Below are 23,967 nucleotides of genomic sequence, written 5' to 3'. Positions count from 1 at the left end.
ACCCGCATGCTATAACCCCTTTCTTGGAGATCTTGGACTTGTCGGAGGTCAGAATGAGGTCAATGGTAGTCTGAGTTGATTCACATACACGTGTGGGTTGGGTGATTAGCTGGCTGAGGCCGTGCAGATCACAAAACCTACTGAATGACTTGAAGACGGGTGCATCTTTTCGTTGCATATCCGTGTTCCAGTCTCCAATAAGAATTTTGTCTACATCCTCAACTCCAGCTAAACACCCATCCAGTGTATCATAAAATTCACTATGATCTGGCGGCCTGTAGACTGTGCCAACCAGTAGGGATTTCGCCCTTTCGAATAGGATTTCCACCCATACAGTTTCAATTGATTTATGATTCAGGTAATTTCTGTTGATGAATTTGGTGTCCTTGTGTATGTACATACAGACACCACCTCCATGTTTGTTCCTATCATTCCTAATTATTGAGTAGTTCTCAATCTCTATCTCTGGATCTTTTACAGAATCGTCAAGCTTAGTTTCTGAGAAGCACAGTATGTTTGCCTTACCATTTATGAATAATTGTTTGATTTCATCCAATTTGTTTTTTAAGCTGTTAATGTTAATGTGAAAAATGTTCAGTCCATTGGCGTTGGTTATTTCATTGATGTTGGCAGGTTCGAAGTATTGTTCGTTTGTGATCTGTTCCTCTGTGTGGGGCTGGGGGGCTTTGTTGTTGAGGGTGGGAAGGGGGGAGGGGGGGTCGGGTCCCGCTCCGTGCTGGAACAACAAAGAAGGGGGGAGGGGAGGGGTCGGGTCCCGCGCCGTGCTGGAACAACAAAGGACTCGTTCCTGGATGTTTCCGTTGTTAGCTCTGCTAGCTAGCCGGCTATCGGGCGTCGAGATGTTTAAATCCCGCGTCGAGTTGGTCGTCATGGTTTCGACCCTCGGTTCACCTCCTCTCGTCTCTGCCTCACGTGTGCTCGTCTGCTGCGGCGTCATTGGGGAACAGTTGCCGTCCGCGCAGTGGATGTTGCCACGGGTCGAGTTGTTGATGTTGCTGTTGGTCGCGATGGAAACCACCTTCGCTTCTTGCGCTGCCAGACCAAGTCTTCTCGCCTGAGTTCTGGTCAAGACCGGGCCTGGGTTTAAATGAATGTCTCCCGAAAGTAGTAGAACCAGGATGATCATGGTCCTACGGTCCAATCTGCCATTCGGGGGTAAGTTCTTACGTGCCGGGCTCGCTGTTAGTAGCGTGTGTATAGCCGCCGTTCCGACGTGTAGATGTTTCTTTTCAGAGCCATTGAGAAGGTAGAAGTCACTGTGGGTCTCGTTAAATCCGTTTTCACTTCTCTCCACTTCTGTTAGATGTTGCTTCATTGATGAATTGAGGTATAAATCCGTAATCCATATTATGAGGAGGAGAAAATGTGCACAAAACCTTGTTGTTTTGGATCGATGGTGAGAGCTCTCTGTAATGCGACTGCTCATGACTGCGCCGGTCACTTTTAGACCTATTATATACCAAGAATAACTTCAGTATGAGTACAGGGCTGTACACATATTTTGCATATTGTTAAACGAGCCAAGGCTAGCTATTAAACTATCGATATGAATCGAAAATCTGGGACCCTGATGTAAACAAGACAAACGTCTTTCTCTGGTCTGCATCCCCTTAACAATTGTGTGTATTGAGCCGTACTGTATTGTACCCATTCTGCAATCTGTTAATAAAGTTCTCATTCATTCATTCATTCAAACATAGACGATATTGAACAAGCCATAATCCACGTATTTTCAATCCGAGAGAGCTGCAGTAGTTAAATCAATGAGCCATCGACACAGTCAGTGTGCGGTAACGTTATTATTGCATCCAAGATTGATACACGGCTGGCTAGGCAGTTGGTAGTCATAGTCTTGTGTTATAAAATAAATAAACAATCAGCAATGTCTCGCTTCTTGAATGGCCAGCAGTAGCCTAACAGTACTGCTCCTAAAAAAAACTATTTACAAACGTTAACGTTAACCACACAGAGAGAGAGAGAGAGAGAGAGAGAGAGAGAGAGAGAGAGAGAGAGAGAGAGAGAGAGAGAGAGACTCACTGTTTAGTTGACACGTCCAGGGCAGGAGAGCTTGATAAACGTGTATAATCCACTGATGATGTATTCCAGACCACTGTCCACTGTAGTCTGTCTCCAGACTGCATCAGCCATATAGCTTGTTAGCCAAGTGTTAGCTCGTTAGCACAACACAAGTACATTCCTTTGTCCATTTCCGCTCGAACAGACTGCAAACTACCTGGCGTTCTATCGCCATGCTCTAAGACAAACTCTAACCTTAACCAACTTTGAAAGAGTGCCTAAGCTTAACAGTCTAAAGAACTTGCAGTCACGGCACGCTCGTCTAAGACAAACAGCTGCCTGCATCATTCTCACAACAACACAACTATCTCCACCGACCAACCTAGGACCAACCTAGGAACCAACGTAGGAATAACCTAGAATTGGAACATTAGAAATTGGATTCGGCCAATCAGAGATCGTCTCTGTGAAATTCTGCTACGGAAAAAAATACTGGCGTCGGCCAATCAGAGAGCGTCTCCGCGAAATGCGGCTACAGATATTCTTGACGCTACTGGCTAGACCGCTTCAAATCGCGCCCGGATTCCAACATAATAGTCATATTTCAACGCACAACGCGTTATGCACTGATTGGCTGTGACGGATACAGCGATCAAACTGTGACGCGCACTCAGAGCGCTATCGCGTATAGCCCGGGCCGAGAAATACGAAAAAATAAAAAAAATAAAAAAAACGTGATGTCACTTCCTGCTCTGGAAAACGAGTGTTTTTTAATTGCGATAATAACGTTATATTGTGCATTGGAAATACAAACATACTTAAAATGAGTAAATATTATTCATTTTAAACATGTTTATATTATTTATAGGGCTATAAAACTAAAAACTAAAAACTTATTTTTCTTGTTCTCTCATATAACCAGGGTAGTTCCTGAGGGGGGGCGGCGCCCGAGCGCCCCTAGTGGCGAGCCGCCACTGATGTTGTGTCACATTTTCGCCATATTCTTTCATAAAAACGTTACATAGTGCAGTTTGAGTCAGAAATCCACACGTGAAGTCATGTTATGAATCAAGTACACAGACAGGACATGAAAACACCTAATACTTGATACCAGTGACAGAGTAGGTTGTGACCTTTCACCTACGTGCTTGAGACCAGTGACAGAGTAGGCGTGACCTTTCACCTACCTGCTTGAGACCAGTGACAGAGTAGGTGTGACCTTTCACCTTTCACCTACCTGCTTGAGACCAGTGACAGAGTAGGCGTGACCTTTCACCAACTTCTTGAAGGTCACCGCTTCCATATCAAAGGCACTGGTGATCTGAGAAACACAAACAAAGAAAGAAATGTACCGCTGGAAAGTGTAAACAGGGTTCCCACAGACATTGCAAGTTTCTTTCAAGTACTTTTCCAAGCCCTTTTTTTATTTTTAAAGGGCATTTAAAAGGATACAATTCACTTTTAAATGCCGTTTCTTTATTGAACAAAAATCGGATCCAATATTTATGGCTTAACTCATTCACGGCCAACCGCGACTATAGTCGGGATATATCGCCAAACGTTGAGCGCCAGAACCTGAGTATAGTCGGGTTTTCGATAATTTTTTCTTTTATTCGATTTTTTATTCTATACAGTCTCACGGACCTTGGCAGTATCGCCCACCCTTTGAAACCTTATCTCACACTGTGTGTTACATTATATATAGTCCGGGCGGACAATTTGGACTAGGCAAGTGAATCGCTTCATCCGAGCACTTTGGAACGCGTTCAGCACACTTCATGCATATGTTGTGCCATTTCATGTCAGGGACCCGATGGACATCAATACTGGAAATCGCGATCAGACAATTGGAATATTCTTTTTGGGATACCTCCTAGTAAAGGTATGACATCAATCCTACTTTGATCCAACAATGATTTCACATCGATCGCAACGATAATATATCGTAACATACTCCAAAACGTATGCCGTTGCTGACGATCAGAGCATCAAAAAACGACCCCCCCCCCCCCCCCCCCTTTGATGCATTCATGATGAAACATAATACCTATTATATACCTTTGATTTGGAAATAGTAATGTGTCCAGGCGAGCAACGCAAAATTCACATAGCGCTCCATAACGCAGCTTCCAGGAATTAGCCAGGATCCCTCTGAAACTATACAATATTCACCACGGGATAACACGCAAACGTATACATGAACAAATTTACTCTTTTTTACATGTTGGACGAGAGATAGTGATTGTCAAATGAGCCATAGTATTGTCTCCGTAGCTATAATATAGAATATAGATATAGCTCTGCAAACATCGTGACGCACAGTGAAAAGGATGGAGATAATGGCTGGCGCTGAAAGTGTTAAAACCAATTTCCGACAATTAGTTACACTTTAAATAAATAAAAAAAAATAAAATCTTGATTCAGAAAAATCTTATCATGGATGAACAAAACTTTCAATGGGAATATGGTTGGCCAAACCATTTGACCAGATTAGGGGCCAAGCTGTGTCATTAACCCTTTCACTGCCGCACTACCAAAACGGTTAACCCTTTCACTGCGATAATACACAGAAGGTTAACCCTTTCACTGCCACACGACAGCCGGTTAACCCTTTCACTGCCACACGACATAAGGTTAACCCTTTACTATCACACAACCAACGGTCTAAATCAACATTCGAATTTAAAATCTTTAATAAAAAAAAAATTATTATTATTATTTTTATTTTTTCTATTAATTCTGTTTAAACCAATGGGGTTTTTCTTCACAGTTGCAGATAAATATTAGGCTACACTAATATTATAGTATTAAAAGAAACTGATGAGTTATATTCATTCAAAAAAGTTGATTTAATTGATTTAGTTGGGCTGGGGCTTCTCCCTGGGCTGGGTCTGGGGCTGGAAAGTTGATTTAATAAAAAAAATAAAGACTTATTTAATCAGATTAATCACTTGAGGATTTAGTTTGAGGATATTTAAAAAATAAATAATAACTGTAAAGACTCTTTTCGGGGAGATACCCACTGTATATAACTGTCATTAAATACTCTTTTCGGGGGAGATACCCACTGTATATAACTGTGTCATTAAAGACTCTTTTCGGGGAGATACCCACTGTATATAAGTGTGTCATTAAAGACTCTTTTCAGGGAGATACCCGCTGTATATAACTGTGTCATTAAAGACTCTTTTCGGGGAGATACCCACTGTATATAACTGTGTCATTAAAGACTCTTTTCAGGGAGATACCCACTGTATATAACTGTGTCATTAAAGACTCTTTTCAGGGAGATACCCACTGTATATAACTGTGTCATTAAAGACTCTTTTCGGGGAGATACCCACTGTATATAACTGTGTGAATAGTAAATGCTCCAGTGTGGGCCGGCCACTCACGTCGATGGAGCAGCCCATCAGGGAGCCTCTCTCCAGGGCCTTCCCGATGATGCGGTGCAGGTCCTTGGGGGCTTTGCTGAGCTCGTACATCTCTGCCACGCCGCCGGTGAAGTCCTCGAAGCCCTCCGTGGTGCTGCCACCAGACAGAGCCTCGTACGACCCGTGCAGCCTGGAGCACCAGACACAAGGGGAAACAAACACACACGCACTTTACACACAACCTGACCGCACAGGGAAACAAACACACACGCATTTTACACACAACCTGACCGCACGGGGAAACAAACACACACGCATTTTACACACAACCTGACCGCACGGGGAAACAAACACACGCATTTTACACACAACCTGACCGCGTGGGGAAACAATCACACACGCATTTTACACACAACCTGACCGCGCAGGGAAACAAACACACACGCATTTTACACACAACCTGACCGCGCGGGGAAACAAACACACACGCATTTTACACACAACCTGACCGCGCGGGGAAACAAACAACACATGCATTTTACACACAACCTGACACGGGGAAACAAACACACATGCATTTTACACACAACCTGACTGGCGCCTCCCTGGTAGAGAGAGAGAGAGAGGGACCGCGTGCAGGAGTGTGTAAATGTGTGTGTGCGCGGGGCTGGTGTGGGGCTTCTTCCTGGGAGCACTGCATATCACTGTCAAAATATCTTTGACTCCCACGTGCACACCCATATTCCGATCCGTGCAATAATATTCACAGCGGTATATATTGTCAATGCATTGTCCCGTGGGATTATGCCCCCCGCGGCGGCGAAATTAATTAGTATCCCCCTCAATCTTTCTACCTCTCTCTCTGTGCCAGTTGCAGACTGTGGGCGACTGTCACTCAAAGCGCTTATGGGCGGAGCCCAGCACAAACAGCTTGGGATCTTGAAGTCGAAATGTTTTGCTTTTGAGTAATTGATTAAAAATATAAAACAATGCATTTAAAATAATAATAATAATAATAATAATAGATTCAATTTGTACCGCACTTTATATTCGCGAGAATATCAGAGTGCTACAGGAGATATAGACAAAAAGTTAAATGAATAAAACAATTAAAATGAATAAAAACAATTAAAAAGACTAACAAGTAACAACCAGTGAAATGGAAGAACATAAGAGTAAAATAAAATAAAATAAAAAGGACCTTGTGCGAATCCTGTGGATATGAACATAAAGCTGAAAGTGGAACGAATAGAGGTGTGGGAGGAGCTGAGTAGAGGTGTGGGAGGAGCTGAGTAGATGCGTGGGAGGAGCCGAGTAGAGGTGTGGGAGGAGCTGAGTAGAGGTGTGGGAGGAGCCAGTAGATGTGTGGGATGACCGAGTAGATGTGTGGGAGGAGCCGAGTCGATGTGTGGGAGGAGCTAGGTAGAGGTGTGGGAGGAGTTGAGTAGAGGTGTGGGAGAAGCTGAGTAGAGGTGTGGGAGGAGCTCACTTGGCGTAGGCCTTCTCGATCAGAGCGCTCCAGAACTCGTTGCCCTCGGCCGAGTGGACGAACATCAGCTCTCCGTCTTTGACTGGAAGACGGTCGTCGATGACCACGTCCACCCACTCTCCAAACTGCCAGAACTGTGGAAGAAAATAATTATTATTAATAATAATAATAATAATAATAATAATAATAATAATAATAATAATAATAATAATAATAATAATAATAATAATAATAATAGACTTCCGGTTTAGCTGCAATATGTAGCGCACGCAATTGGTTACAGCTCCGCTCCCGTTATCGTTAATTTCGTTTAAAAACCTTATTTGGACAATACCTAAAGAGATTAGACCACATCGTATGTATTGATAAGACTCTCTACTAACTATATCAAAAAGACAACATGGATAAGGATAAGAGAAAGGGTGGAAGGAAACAAGACACAGTAATTCTAACGGCGCCGATTGAAACACGCTCAAAGAAAATAACAGGCGACGCTGTGGCAGATCCGTTGGGGACAAGCCCCGACGCGGGGAATATAGAGAAGAATACACAGGGACCAAGGACAACTGGCCCCGAGATGGAGACAATAGATGACAACATAACAGGAACATCAGAAAAAAGTACCGTGAAGGAAAAAGCAGGCGATTTTGAGAAGATAATAGCAAAAACATCCATCGGATCCCTCACTGCTCCAATAACATCAACTGACACAAGCAGTTCAGTTGCACAGCCCGACTTCAACTCTCTGACTATCCTGATCAAAGAACAGATGGTCGCTTTCAAAGCACACGTAGAAGAACAGATGGTCGCTTTCAAAGCACACGTAGAAGAACACTTGGTCGCACACGCTAAACACATCGATACTAAATTCGAAGAGGTTATGAGAGCGGTCGTTTTGCAGTCCGTGCGAATCACGACAGTGGAGATTTCGGTGACAGAAAACACAAAAGCAGTCAAAGCGAACGAAGGTGGCTTGACAGAGATGGGAGAAGAGATGGAAAGAGCTAAAGAGGAATATCGGAGGGAAATAAAATTGCTTAAAAACGAAGTGATGGAGAGGCAACTAGAAACCCATCGTTACCACAGGCGGAATAACATCCGCATTGTGGGGCTTGATGAAGCAGTGAACTGCGAAGACATCAACTTTCCAAAAGAGTTATCAACGATTTTGGAAAACTCCGATCCAAACAAAGTGCCAGAAGTGGAACAAGTTTACAGAATTGGTTCCCAGGGGCAAAGTATCAACGGGCCGAGAGTCATCATTGTCACTCTGCGGAAAACTACAACAAGGGATGACATCATCAAATATGCTCGCAACCAACGTGGGAAGCTGAAGTATGGTGATAAACCAATATTTATCTACGAAGATTTGAGCAGAGAGGCCATCATCCGACGTCAACCATACAAAGATGTGATGCAAAAGCTGTACAAAGCCGGCTACAAGCCAAGGCTAGCATATCCGGCGCTGTTATCATTCTTGGGCAATAACGGCCGCAGGTCAGGTCCATTTACACCCTTTGAAGCTGAGGATTTCCTGAATCAAAATGCAGCAAATAACCCAAAGCATGACGAAAATGCCGGAATCAGTTAAGCCTCTCTCTAAATATATACCAGTGTTGGAATGACTTTATTGTGTTCATCAATGAGGTCATTCCACCAGTGTTGGAATGACATTGTTGTGTTCATCAAAGTAGCAAACGATATGCAAGTCGTCTATAACAAAGTGTACTGTGTATAATACGATTCATAATACATTATAATTTCAGTCTCTGGTCTCTGAGGGGACAAATAAATATCAATGCAAAAAGATCTATCTGGAATATTCTGGGTTTATCGCTCAAATGCCCTGGGTCTCTTAGATCATTCTGGAATGTAAAATAGTCTAGGCACTAGTATATTCTACAACCTTCTAGAATATAAGGCACCATGACAACGAAGCATACAACTATAACAATAACATTCGGTGTGCATACACATAGCAGATAATAAATTAAATGAAGTGCAATCAGTCCTTAATAATACTTTAAAATTAACCACACATAAACGTATGAGCACAGCAAGGTTATTCTAACAATTTAAGTAATCACTCCATTAAAGGCACATTGAAGCGCTAAAAGGCGCTGCTTTTCTATCTTATCTAATCAGTTAAATCGGTTCTAGTGGCTTCTCCACGTTGATAATTATTTATCTCTTATTCCTTATCTATATCTTTCCATTGATTTTTATTTTATTTAATTTTTTCTTCTCATTACTCTATATTCTTTAAATATATTTTAACTTACATTGTTCTTTTCCAATGTTCTTCACATTAAGGTGTCAATATTACTCTATATTTTTTAAATATATTTTAACTTACATTATTCTTTTCCAATGTTCTTCACATTAAGGTGTCAATATTGCTCTACAATCTTTTCCTTTTTTTTCCCCCCCACACGTTGGTGGAGGGTTCAAAGGAATATGTCGATAAAGGTTTATTCTCTTTTTTTTATTTTATTTTTTATTTTTATCTTTAGGTTATTTATCACAATACTTCATTATAGTAAGGGAAGGTGCAAGACCAAAAGCGACATTCTATTGCAATAGAATGGAAATGTTAGATCCTATGGCAATGAGCATAGGAAAATTAGGATTACAATGCTCAGTTTGGGCAATCCGGTGGACCATGGGAGAAAGTCAATCGCGGAGGATGTGTTCTTGGAACACAGGCATGTTCGACTTTCTGGGTGAGGGGAAAATAGGGGATTTTTATTTGTATATATATATGTTTTTAAGCTCAGCTCTCAACGGGACCTCATTAATTGGATGTGCATCTATTGTAGCTTCATACTCCAGAAACATTACCAAAAACTACACGAAAACATGCATAGACTATGGCTAGTTTGAATATAATGGTATGGAACACCGGTGGGATAAACAAACAACACAAGCGCAAAAGCGTGCTTACACTGATGAAAAAAGAACATGTGGACGTGGCTCTATTAAGCGAAACGCACATTTTAGAGGGAGACATAAATACGTTAGCGGATAACATATACCATAATATTAGTCACTCTTCTTTTGCTACGAGAACTAGAGGGGTAGCCATAGTCGTCAGACGCAAATTAAATATCGAATTGAAAGGGGTATGGTCGGATGCTGAGGGGCGCATAACTATAGCTAGGATTATACACAATAACAGGAAAATTGCATTGGCAGCGGTATATGCCCCGAATTTGTACGAAGTGGGTTTCTTCACTTCACTAACAGGAGAAATGTTAAACCATCCCGAGTACTCATATATAATAGGTGCGGATTTTAATGCCATTTGGAACCCAAGGATGGACAAAACTTACCTTTCCTTCTCCAGCGAACAAAAGAATTCATCTAAAGCATTAAAAGATTGGTCGAAATCAACAGGAGTAACTGATTTATGGCGTTCACTTAACCCCATGACCCGCAAGTACTCCTGTCGTTCGGCGAGACACAACACACTATCCAGAATTGATTACGTCTTTGCATCCCCGAGAATATTTGATAAATATGAAGTGGAAATGACACCCAATGCGCTATCAGATCACTGCTACTTAATCCTGAAAGCAACATTTGGTACACTATCTACCCGGGCCCCAAGATGGCGTTTTAATTCGATGCTGCTTAACAACAAGGAATTCATTACACAAATTAAAGAAGCTCTCACAGTATTCCTACAAGATAATGCTAACTCGGTGCAAGATCCCAGAATATTATGGATGTCGGTAAAGAATATGATCAAGGATTTCTCGGATAGATTTACCTCCATATTGCGCAAAAATCAAAACACAAAACTGTCTGAAATGGAAACGCTTTACTCAACGCTTTTTAATTCTTTAAAATACAACAACTCTACTAGACTAGATAACCAAGTTAACATTCTAAAGACAGAGATCAAAGCAATGTACAGACAAAAATCGGAATTGCAAATACGCAGCACTAGACAACAGCAGTACTTCCAAGGTTCTAAACCTAGTCACCTATTAGCCATGCGACTAAGAATTAATGCAAAATTTGCAGATATAACTGCCATTAGGAAACAACAAGCTCTAGTAACAGAACCCAAAATAATAAACGATACATTCAAAGAATTCTACTCCGATTTATATAACTCAGAAACGACCTTTGATCAAGACAAATTAGACACATATCTTAATCAAATTACTCTCCCTAAACTTACGGATGAAGACGCTAAACAGTTAGAAGTACCGATCACATTAGAAGAACTCAAGAAGGCCATATCCGGAATGAAAAACGGCAAAGCTCCGGGAATTGACGGTATCCCATCAGAAATGTACATTTCTTGCTGGGACATATTTGGACCCTTATTACTAAATATGATCTTATACTCAGTCAAAGAGGGAAGCTTCATTGAACACCAAAATACCGCACTCATTTCAGTTCTTCACAAAAAAGACAAAGACCCCACTGAATGCGGTAGTTACCGTCCTTTAAGCCTCCTCGGAACCGATGTCAAACTGTACTCTAAGATATTAGCCATCAGATTGCAAAAGCATATGACGTCTTTAGTTCATCCGGACCAAACAGGCTTCATAAAAGGTCGCCTGATCAATGATAACATAAGGCGAATACTGCACGTACTAGATACAGACAAAGAGGACATCACACCTAAGGCGATACTATCCCTGGATGCTATGAAAGCATTTGACAGGTTGGAATGGCCGTTTCTATGGGCAGTATTGGAAAGGATGGGGTTAGGAAAAGGTTTCATTGATATGATTAAAGTACTATACAAGGACCCATCGGCCAGGATTACAACAGGCACATTCATCTCCGATATCTTTCCGGTATCACGCTCAGCCAGACAAGGTTGCCCTCTTAGTCCCGGACTATTCGATCTATCATTAGAACCTTTAGCACAATTTATAAGACAATCCCAACACATAGAACCAATAGTAATCAAGGGCACACATCATAAAATTAGTTTATATGCGGACGACGTAATATTGTTCATGCAAAACCCCAACAACACATTGCCGCTTATACTCAAGTTGATAGAGAACTTTGGTGATTTATCGGGATTTAAAATAAATTGGCCTAAGTCGGCTTTCCTTCCTCTTAACACCAGTGCAAAAAAAGAGACAACCCTCCCAGGTGCGATACCCATGGTCAAACATTTCAGATGCTTGGGTGTGGAAATATTTCCCACCATAAGACAAACGGTGAAGCACAATTACACAAAAATACAGAACAAAATCAAGGACGACCTGGACAGGTGGGCAAAACTTAAAAACTCAGTACAGGCAAGGGTATCAATAGTTAAGATGGATGTATTACCAAGAATCAATTTCTTCAGCTCAATGCTTCCGTTACCTCCTCCAGAGGGATACTGGAAAAGATTACAAACCTCCACATACAAATTTATTTGGAATAACAAACCACCTCGCATAAAAAGATCCACCGCACAGAGAAATAAAGCAGACGGTGGCATGGCAGTCCCAGATTTTTTACAATATTTTAATGCCTTCACATTAAGACCATTGAAGAAGATATGGTTTGACCCCGAGGCTTTGGTATCTTGGAGAAAATTAGAAGAAAACATAGTAGCCCCACAGAGATTGAAAGACATAGCATACACTAAACTTTCAATCAAGCATTGTGAGCGAGAATTTGGCCCAATAATAACCCATGCAATCAGGACATGGCGGGAAACACAAAGGAAATTTCCTAACCCTCAAGTATGGCATAATCACACTCCCATATTCAATAACAATGCTCTCTTAATGGGAAAACGACCTATAAGATTCCCTGTATGGGAAGAAAGAGGCATACACTCATTAGGGGATATTTTTAATAACAAGGGCCTCTGTAGTTATGTCGAAATATGCATAAAGTTTAACCTCACCGAGTCCACATGGCTTTTTTACATACAGTTACGACTTTGTATGAGATCTCACGGTGTTCCATTACACATACCAATTGAACACCACAGATACCACAAATTTTTCTATGAAAGAGATACATTGGGAGGTTTTGTATCAGGTTTTTATTATCAATTACTAACGTCCTCGTATGAAATCCTTCAACTAGACAATGTCTGGAGGAGGGATATACCAGACCTGGAAAATGACTTTGATTGGCAAGGAGCCTGGGCAAATGTCCGACTTACATCAAGGAACCCGGATCATCAACAAATCAATCTGAACTATATTCACAGGACATACTTGACTCCTATAAGGCTGTGCAAAATGGGGCTTATACAAGACTCCAAATGCTCCCAATGTACAAATGGGGACGAAGGAACATTTATGCACATGTATTGGGACTGCCCACCAGTTAAGGCATTCTGGAAAGATGTGTCCCAACAATTATCAATACTAGTATTTTGGAATATACCTGTACACCCCGCGGTATTGCTATTGAATGATGTTTTTGAGTTTGCAGTGAATCCACAACTAAAAAGATTGGTTTTATCGGGTATCACAGTAGCTAAAAAACTGATCGCATCACGTTGGTTTCAACCGGAAAAAATGTGCCGGAAAGTGTGGTTTCTTACATATCTCGATGTGATATATCAAGAAATATCTACAGCAAGAATTCTGGGGCTCAATGAATCCAAAATGTCAATGTGGTTAGAAGTGGTGGAGAGAATAAAAGCTAGCCTATAATGGTGATGTTTGAGGAGTGAGGGATAATGGAGGCACTATCCAAGAGGGGGTCCGGGAGGGGGGGGTTTGAGCGGGAGCATATGTGTGTAGGGTTTTAAAAAATAGGTATTAGGGGTATATTATATACTAACATTTATATAATTGTAACTTCGCTGGATATACACTGTATACGGTTAAAATGTTATTATTGACTATTTTTGTTTTATCCTGTTTCTGTACTTGCATATATTTTAACCACCTTTACTGAAAGTTTCATTATACATTGTGTGTTGAGTACTGACTTTTAATAAGTTTTGTTTTGCAATAATAAAAAAAAAAAAAAAAAAAAAAAAAAAAAAATAATAATAATATCAAATTAAATTCAGTTAACATTCAGATAACATCCTCTCCTCATCACCCTTTCATCACACTCTCACCATCCTCTCCTCATCCTCTCATCACCCTTTCATCACACTCTCATCATCCTCTCATCACCTTTTCATCATCCTCTCATCACCCTTTCATCACACTCTCATCACCCTCTCATCATCCTCTCCTCATCCTCTCCTCATCCTCTCACCATCCTCTCCTCATCCTCTCAACATCCTCTCCTCATCCTCTCATCACCCTCTCACCATCCTCTCATCACCCTCTCATCATCCTCTCATCACCCTCTCATCACCCTCTCCTCATCCTCTCATCACCCTCTCACCATCCTCTCCTCATCCTCTCAACATCCTCTCCTCATCCTCTCATCACCCTCTCATCATCCTCTCCTCATCCTCTCATCACCCTCTCATCATCCTCTCATCACCCTCTCCTAATCCTCTCCTCATCCTCTCATCACCCTCTCCTAATCCTCTCCTCATCCTCTCATCATCCTCTCATCACCCTCTCATCATCCTCTCATCATCCTCTCATCACCCTCTCATCATCCTCTCATCACCCTCTCCTCATCCTCTCATCATCCTCTCCTCATCCTCTCCTCATCCTCTCATCACCCTCTCATCATCCTCTCACCATCCTCTCCTCATCATCCTCTCATCCAGTCCGTTGACATTGTGAAGTTTGTACTGTATCATCTTCACTACACTACCGTAGCTACTGTATATTATCTTTTGGATGATTCATATATTTCTTATTAGGAAAAGAGATGAATTAAATGCATGAATTATTGAATACCAACAGGAAAGTGGTTGTTGTTGTTACCTGGAAGTGAAAGATGCCGGCGTAGTCCTCGTGGAAGGTTTGCCCGTGAGGGACCACTCTGTGCAGCAGGCTCTCGTTCAGGGTCAGAGAGGCGATGGCAGCCAGGAGCCAACAGTCGCCTAGGAGGCGGAGACAGACGGAGACAAACAGAGGCTGGTGGATATGATGGCATGTTAGGGCTGAGCCCAAACGTTCGAATGTTCGAACCTTCGTTCGTTACGTTGGCATTCGAATTCTAAATCAACGTTAGAATTTTAAATTTTTAATAGAAAATTAAAAAATAATAATAATTATTGTTATTTTTTCTATTCATTCTGGTTTTTCTTCACAGTTGCAGATACATATTAGGCTACACTAATATTATAGTATTAAAAACTGATGAGTTATATTCATTAAAGAAAGTAGATTTAATTGATTTAGTTGGGCTGGGGCTTCTCCCTGGGCTGGGTCTGGAAAGTTGATTTAATTAAAAAAAAAATACTCATTTAATCAGATTAATCACTTTATTAAAATTGAGGATTTAGTTTGAGGATATTTATTAAAAAAATAAAAAATTAAGTGACGAAGTTCGAATCCCAAAAACAGGCTTCGGGGACAGCCTTATGTCCTCATCAACTCAAGTCTCCTAGCAGGAGAGACAGAGACAAACAGAGGCTGGTGGGTATCTAACATCTGACTAAAACACCAGGCTAACATCTGACTAAAACACCAGGCTAACATCTGACTAAAACACCAGGCTAACATCTGACTAAAACACCACTAACATCTGACTAAAACACCACTAACATCTGACTAAAACACCAGGCTAACATCTGACTAAAAAATACCAGGCTAACATCTGAGTTTTAGCTTTATTCTCCTGAAAAGCTGCTTTACTGTGCCTTCTAAAAAGAAAGAAGAGGCATTCTTCCTCAGATACGGTATATTATCATGGCTCCCGTGTGTACGGGCTGACTTGAGGCTCTACTACACAGTGCAGACTAAATATATTTCAGTGAGCCCCGGTCAGCTTGTACAGATAGGAGCTCGACCCCATTGACGTTGCATTGGTAAATGGTGCATTTATATAGAGCTTTTATCCAAAGCGCTTTACAATTTGTTCGTCACATTTTACCCACCCACTCACACATTCACACACCGCTGGCAGAGGCAACCATGCAAGGTGCCAACTCATCGGGAGCAATTAGCGGTTAAGTGTCTCGCTCAAGGACACTTCGACACGCTGCCCGGGGAACGAACCGGGAACCTCCAGATTACCAGACGACTGCTCTACCTCCCGAGCCACTGCCCCCCACTTGGTTTGTGGCTAACCAGCCGGAACTACTATGAGGAACAGCATGGCCACACTTAGTCTGGAAGGAAAGTCATCCATTTCAAGACAATTGCAATCAATCAGTGGCACTATTCCAGTGAGCAGCAGAGAGATAGTGCAGAAATGCTATGAGAAGCACTATTACCACTGCACTATAGCTGTCTGCCAGGAAATGGTTAATGGTGGAACTTGAAACCATGCATCATCAAGTCAAACTAGAATATTTAGTGTTTAAGTGGTTTGGGGAACCTGACTTAATTTGGGGAGCTGGGGAGGAGGGCACATTAGCAACTTCCTTTATTGATCCCCTTGGGGAAAGCTACACGGAAGAGGCTGACAGCACTTACGCTACGCTAAGGATGAGATGCAGGCCTGTTCACACATGCAGGGTCTGCTGTCCACCAGGGCATGTAGCTCCAGTTAAAAAGAGAAACTATACTCTGTATTAGGGCTGACCCCTATTAGTCGATTAGTCGACTAATCGGTCGAAAGGAGCCGTAGTCGACTGGCCAACCTCTTAGTCGAATATATATATATTTTTAATTAAAAAAAATTATAATTTATTTGTTTCATTCTTTCCAAAAGAAAAGAGGCCTAGAAGCGTGGCTAACGCTAATGGCACGCATACCAGAGGCTAACTGCCCAAGAAAACAGGCACAGGGGCACTGAAAGAGGATTTCACCCATCTAATGAACACACTAGACTAGACAAATATCAACATGTATCCATCAGTGGACCAATTGCATGCTTTTGCAGAGGACAAGAAGCCTCCAGTCGACTCCTTCAGACATTAAGCACCCCCCACAGCCCAAATGAAATGATACAAAATAAAAAAAAATTAAATTAAATAATTTTTTTTTTTTTTTAATGTAATTTTTTTTTGTCGACCAATAGTCGACTAACGGCAAATTTTGGCCAATCATAGTCGACCATCCAAATCCTTAGTCGGGGACAGCCCTACTCTGTATACATTAGCTTTGCCTCTAGCAGCTACCATACCAGGTCCACAAGATGGCTACTTTAAAAAAAAAGAAACAAGAATAAACACTGAACTAGGAAGAACAGCCTTTCTCAAGCTTCGCACCTTGGGCATGGAATGGGCTACAGGACCATATCCACTTAGATACCCCGGTCTCTCTCGGCGAATTTAAATCTGTATCACATAACTTCCTACAAGAAGAATGTCGCTGCTTTCTGTAGTCGGGTCCCAACTAGAAAACTGCTAAATTACTGTATTACCCTGTATTTTACTGTCGTACACTTTTACTATTATGTAGACTATAGACTATATTCTGTTTTGTGTTTTTGTGTTTACATGTGATGTATTGTATACATGCACTTTTATTATGTTCTTGTGTGATGTATCGCACATTTTATTGCTGTCTGATATATTGCAAATGTTATTGCTGTCATCTTGGCCAGGTCTCCCTTGCAAAAGAGATCTTGTATCTCAATGGGACTTCCTGGTTAAATAAAGGTTAAAAAACTAAAATAATAATTGTATGTACTCAGAAAGTATACCAAAGTTGTGTTAAATTGAAACCTAAAGGGGAACTATCTTATAAATGGCCTTTTCCAGTGTTTAGCATTATTTTCTAGCTATGTGGACTTATATTAATAGGATCTATGTCTCTAATTCTCAATTTGGCGCATTCTTCCAATTCTCCTCTCACAATATTGTCCCTCACTCAAGTGAGTCATCTGAAATTTAGCGTATCTGTGACGTCAGAGGTTTCTCATCTGCATAATAACGCCCGCCCCATCTATGCTTGTAGCCAACTGCCAGCTATGCATCTATGCTTGTAGCCTCTCCCTCCCTCCCTCTCTCTCTCTCCCTCTCTCCCTCTCTCCCTCTCTCTCTCTCTCTCTCTCTCTCTCGCTCTCTCGCCCTCTCTCTGTCACTCAAATCGCATTCAGAGTATGGGAGGAGCCCAGCCTCAAAACGGCTTAAAATTTTGAGGTAGAAAAATGCTGTTTTTTAGTATTTGATTAAAAATACAAAACAATGAATTATTTTGAAAAAAGCCTTACAGATGTGTTCCATAAACTCACAGGAATTGTGTAAAATTGCCCAAATAGTGAAAGAAAGAGTAAAATAGAAATTAAACCTTTCACAGCAATTACAGGTTATTAATGACCATCATACTAAAGATTTATCTGTATCTGTTCACTATCACAATTATCTGTATCTGTTCAACCATCACAATTATCTGTATCTGTATTCATGCATAACTCATGATGATGACTTAAGACAAGCTTTTTCCCCCCCTGAATATAATATTAATATCAGTGTAATAAAAATATCTGTGTCCATCTCATTATCTGTGCTTTCCCAATTTTCATCCCTAGAAGGTAGATAATAGCAGACACAGAGAGAGAGCGCTCTATTACACCATGTATCTTTAGTAACTAGTGTAGGCGTCGGCCTAAGTGTTTATTTGCATATTGAGCATGGAACTGAGCAGGGAACTGTGGAAGACACAACCCGGATATATGTGGATACAAAACGCAGGTCTGAACAGTTACACTGCTGTCTGAACACAGTCGGAACACTGCTATGCTGATAACACTCATGTATCTCTCTCTCTTCCTCCCTCAGATACCAGAGTCTCTGAACAGATCCTCCCTGTCTGACATGTCCACCTGGATGACGACCAACCACCTCAAACTGAACCTGAGAAAAGCAAAGCTACCTCACCTAACAGCTGAATTCTCTCCCATTGAACGACCTTTCAATCAACATGGAGAACATGACTGTGTCTCCATCGCCGCCTGCCAAGAACCTAGGAGGGCTCCTTGACGACCGACCGGACGTCCCTGCCGCCTGTTCCTTAATGTCAAGCAAGCAGTGCAAGAATGCGGAAGCATTCTACCGTAGTGGCGTGCGGTAATGCGCCTTTCATTTTCCTTCACGCAGCGCCCAGGTGCGTGCACCGGCGGCGGCGTGCTCGCTCAGGTGCGTGCGTGCGCCGGCGTGCTCGCGCGAGGTGCCCGCGCATGCGCATGAGATCCCGCCTTGGTTCGACACGAGCGGAGCTCAATATATATAAGTCACCGCCCCTTATTCAGTATCCAGAAATAGCTCAATAGGCAAGACTGCATGGCTGTGGATCCTACGGCTCGTTTGCTGGCGAGTTCGAATCCCATCAAATATTTTTTTTTTAACGTGATTTTTTTTTTGAACGTGTATTCTTTCGCCGGTTAAGGTTAGGCATGGTTAAGGTTAAAGTTAAGGTTAGGCATTGTTTCGGAGTTGGTTAAGGTTAGAACGGTTAAGTTTAGGCGCTGTTAAGGAGCTGGTTAAGGTTAGAGTTTGTCAAAGAGAATGGCAATATTCTTTCTATGGTTAAGGTTAGGCATGGTTAAGGTTAAGGTTAAGGTTAGGCATTGTTTCGGAGTTGGTTAAGGTTAGACCGGTTAAGTTTAGGCGCTGTTAAGGAGCTGGTTAAGGTTAGAGTTTGTCAAAGAGAATGGCAATAGACAGCCTATTTCCGCGCGACAGCTCCCAAAGCGGGCCTGAAAAGAAAGGCGCTTTACCGTAGTGGCGTGCGGTGACGAATGCTTCCGCATTCTTGCACTGCTTGCTTGACATAAAGCTACACGCGTCCCTGCCTCGATAACTAAAAACTGCAGATTCCCGAGAATAATAAAAAGGCCTAAAAAAGGTTTAAAAATCCTAAAAAAGCCACCAACTCCTTGCGCAATCGACGTCATGTCTCGATCTTGACTACTGATCCACCTGCTTGCGCACCAAGCTGCTCCAACTCATCCTGAACTGATCTCCAAGCTGCTCCAACTCATCCTGAACTGATCTCCAAGCTGCTCCAACTCATCCTGAACTGATCTCCAAGCTGCTCCAACTCATCCTGAACTGATCTCCAAGCTGCTCCAACTCATCCTGAACTGATCTCCAAGCTGCTCCAACTCATCCTGAACTGATCTCCAAGCTGCTCCACCTCATCCTGAACTGATCTACCAACCTGCCCAGATGAGCTCATGTTACCCCACTTCTTAAAAAGAGCCACACTGGCTCCCATTGCTGCATGAATCCATGTTGAGGCTCCGGACCTGGCATTCTGTGCAACAAGGAGAACGGCACCCTCTTACCTGAAGCAGGTTATTCTCTGTCCTGAAGCAGGTTATTCTCTGTCCTGAAGCAGGTTATTCTCTGTCCTGAAGCAGGTTATTCTCTGTCCTGAAGCAGGTTATTCTCTGTCCTGAAGCAGGTTATTCTCTGTCCTGAAGCACGTTATTCTCTGTCCTGAAGCAGGTGATTCTCTGTCCTGAAGCAGGTTATTCTCTGTCCTGAAGCAGGTTATTCTCTGTCCTGAAGCAGGTTATTCTCTGTCCTGAAGCAGGTTATTCTCTGTCCTGAAGCAGGTTATTCTCTGTCCTGAAGCAGGTTATTCTCTGTCCTGGAGCAGGTTATTCTCTGTCCTGGAGCAGGTTATTCTCTGTCCTGAAGCAGGTTATTCTCTGTCCTGAAGCAGGTTATTCTCTGTCCTGAAGCAGGTTATTCTCTGTCCTGAAGCAGGTTATTATCTGCCCTGAAGCAGGTTATTCTCTGTCCTGAAGCAGGTTATTCTCTGTCCTGAAGCAGGTTATTCTCTGTCCTGAAGCAGGTTATTCTCTGTCCTGAAGCAGGTGCAGGTTATTCTCTGTCCTGAAGCAGGTTATTCTCTGTCCTGAAGCAGGTTATTCTCTGTCCTGAAGCAGGTTATTCTCTGTCCTGAAGCAGGTTATTCTCTGTCCTGAAGCAGGTTATTCTCTGTCCTGAAGCAGGTTATTCTCTGTCCTGGCTCCACAGTGGTGCAATAAAGCAGGTTATTCTCTCAGGGTTCCCACAGACATTGCAAAATACAATTCAAGGACTTTCAAGTACTTTCCCAAGCACTATTTTTCATTTTAAAAGGGCATTTAAAAAGGATACAATTCACTTTTAACCCATTCTCCGCCAATCATGTGTTAAGGCGGGTTTCTCCGCCATGCGTTGTCTGCCAAGGCGTTTTTTATATCAATATTGCATATTTTCGTCATGGTATTCATATTTCACCCACAGAGTCTTGGCTGATGCTGTCTGAGCCATCACAACTCTGCAACGCTTCAATACCGCCACCTGGTGGCCGATCGGCGAGTTGCCAAACCGGAAGTGCCCATTGTAGCTCGGTCCGTCCCCTATTTTCGTCCGGCCACTCGCTTATCGTCCCGGGGCTCAATACAGACACCGTCGATATGGATCTTTGCCATAACTCAATAATCAACATGATTTAATATACCAGGGGTGGCCAACCAGTCAGAGACTAAGAGCCACAAAAAAATGACTGTGGTACCACAAAGAGCCACACCATATACCAGCGTTTCTCAACCTTTTTTTTCAGTCACGGCACCCTTCATGTGTTTATAGGTCTCACCCTCTGGCCTCTGAAGTTGCTAATGTCTTTTTTATTTGGGCCTCACAGGGTTAAAAGTACCCTGTGAGACCCTGTCAAGTACTAAAAACCGCATTTTTCTACCTCAAGATCTTAAGCCGTTTTGAGGCTGGGCTCCAACCACTGTGTGGCCTGGTGCCAACTGCCACATCAACTGCCACATTATTATGCAGCTGAGAAATCTCTGACATCACAGATATGCACATTTTCAGATGACTCAGTTCAGTGAGGGTGAATATTGTGAGAGGAGAATTGGAAGAATTCGCCAATATGAGAATTAGAGACATATATCCTATTAATATAAGTCCACATAGCTAAGAAACAATGGTAAACACTGAAAAAAGCCATTTATAAGAGTTCCCCTTTAAGCACATGTATAGTCAATTGGTCCTGTTGTTCAGCCTCACAATGCTATTTGATAGTAAATGTGTTTATATGTCCCACCCTCTGGCCTCTGAAGTTGCTAATTTCTTTTTAATTTGGGCCTCACAGGGTTAACCTCTTAAGCCCGAGATATACAGTAAAAGTGTATATTTTCAGCATTATGTTTGTTTACCAATTATTTTAACTGTTATTAGTGAAATATAAGATTATAGAAATCTCAGGGCATTGAGTCGGAAACCGGCGCATATTGACAGGAGGAAGTGGCACAGCCAAAAGTGAGTGTAGTCTTTTGAAGGAAGAGACTCAGGGCTTTCAAATTTCAAAAAACTACCCTACCCAGCTCACACCAGCCCCTGTCAATCATCTGACTTCTGGATTTACTTTTTAATTTCTCTTATTTTTTGGGATTATCTCCCACAAACCTGAACGTTATTGCCATAAAACAGAACGCAGTTAGTTTCTCTACCTTTCTGTGAACGTCTTGCAAAAAACGGTGTTGCAATATGATGAAAAATGGTGGAGAAATTTACATTATAAAAAAGATGGCAGAATTCAGTACTGTATCTACAAAACCTTCTGTTTAATCATCTTCCCTTTATTCATTTGCTTAGATTTTTCAGGTCTGGTCAATTTTAGCATGGTGTTATTTACAGTCAAAGATAAAAAAAAATTTAAATAGAATTGATATTCTCCTTTGGTTCATTACAATTTACTCAAGCCTAGTAACAGACACACTATTTCTGACACTGATCCATATATGTCCCTAGATTCAGATACCAAGAACATGCAAATGGACCATTAAAAAAAAAATTGTAAATGTTTATTCTACGTCCTTATGGAATGAGTGACATAAAAAAAAAAAAGTAAAAAAAAAAAAAAAGTAAAAAATAAATAAAAAAAAAATATTTTTTTTTATTTTTTTTTATGGATGGAAGAGCCGCACATTGACGGGCAAAGAGCCGCATGCGGCTCGCGAGCCGCGGGTTGGCCACCCCTGTAATATACAAACCGGAAATGGATCGCATCGATCAACATCCCATAATTGGGATCTGTTTGCTCCACTCTCATCGCCCAACGCTACGAGGAAACTGGGGTGAGTTTCAGCGTTTTTCTTTATCATTTTCTATACAAACTGCTCTGATCAATATATCACCCATACTACATAAATCATTTAACGTCGGTCATTGAATTATAAACGACACCCCCCCCTCCGTTCACCCGCAGATGATAAGTCATAACGTTTAGGACCATGTACAGTTGACATTTTTAATATAACGTTGATCGGTATCAAACTGCATTTGATAATCTAATATATGCATTTATGCCTATATCTCACGTTCTATGAAATACTGCAGAAAACGATAAAAACATATTTATACTCTAGACGGTATTTTAGTATGAATGTGTGAATGAAAAAGTAAAACGTTCCTACATCCTGAACGATAGATACTTGACGTTGAATGGGCCATAGTAATGTCAATTTAGCAATACAATTTAAAAAGTTATAGCCCTGCAAAGAAGGTGAACATCTCCATAGACAAATAGAGCGGGCAGAGGATGATTTAGGATGATAAAAGTGGTGGCAGAGAATGGGTTAAATGCAGTTTCTTTTTTTATCGAAAAAAAAATCTGATCCAATATTTATGGCTTAAAACCAATTTCCGACAATTAGTTACACTTTAGATTAAAAAAAATTCTATTTCTTGATTCAGAACAATTTTATCATGGATGAACAAAACTTTCAATGCGAATTGGTTGATTTGCATTTCAAGGACTTGTTAAAAACGGGCTGTTTTCAGGCCTTTCCCCCCAAAAAATCAAGCACTCTAAGCACTTCAAGGACCTTGTGCGAACCCTGATTCTGTGTCCTGACTCCACGATGGTGGAACGAAGCAGGTTAGTAATCTTCCCACCACAGTCAGGACAGCTGAAACCTGCTTGATCTTCCACTGCAGGCTTAAAACACACTTCAATATCTAAAAAAAATATATATACATGATCCATGCTTTCTTTGTACTCGAGTTTGGCACTGTTAAAGACGAAAGATACTGCTTATTGATGATGACTGCCGGGAGTGTATCCCTTACTGGCCTTGCTATACACAATTGCAAGTTAG

The 23,967-nt window shown here is 41.6% G+C and overlaps 1 protein-coding gene across 1 annotated transcript in view; it reads right to left on the bottom strand.

The window, feature by feature from the left end:
• LOC311232196 (calpain-1 catalytic subunit-like) overlaps nucleotides 1–23,967 on the bottom strand; it is a 100,434-nt gene that overhangs the window by 43,658 nt on the left and 32,809 nt on the right. Inside the window, exons 4-7 of the mRNA XM_084318904.1 lie at nucleotides 14,727–14,845; nucleotides 6,901–7,034; nucleotides 5,433–5,601; nucleotides 3,275–3,358 (exon numbers count right to left, since the gene is read on the bottom strand). Coding sequence (XP_084175030.1) covers nucleotides 3,275–3,358; nucleotides 5,433–5,601; nucleotides 6,901–7,034; nucleotides 14,727–14,845 — 506 coding nt within the window. The remainder of the gene's footprint in view (nucleotides 1–3,274; nucleotides 3,359–5,432; nucleotides 5,602–6,900; nucleotides 7,035–14,726; nucleotides 14,846–23,967) is intronic.

This window comes from Notolepis coatsorum (assembly GCF_963971535.1).
Source record: "Notolepis coatsorum genome assembly, chromosome: 7".
Lineage (NCBI taxonomy): Eukaryota > Metazoa > Chordata > Actinopteri > Aulopiformes > Paralepididae > Notolepis > Notolepis coatsorum.
This window is presented reverse-complemented; position numbering and strand designations above follow the sequence as displayed.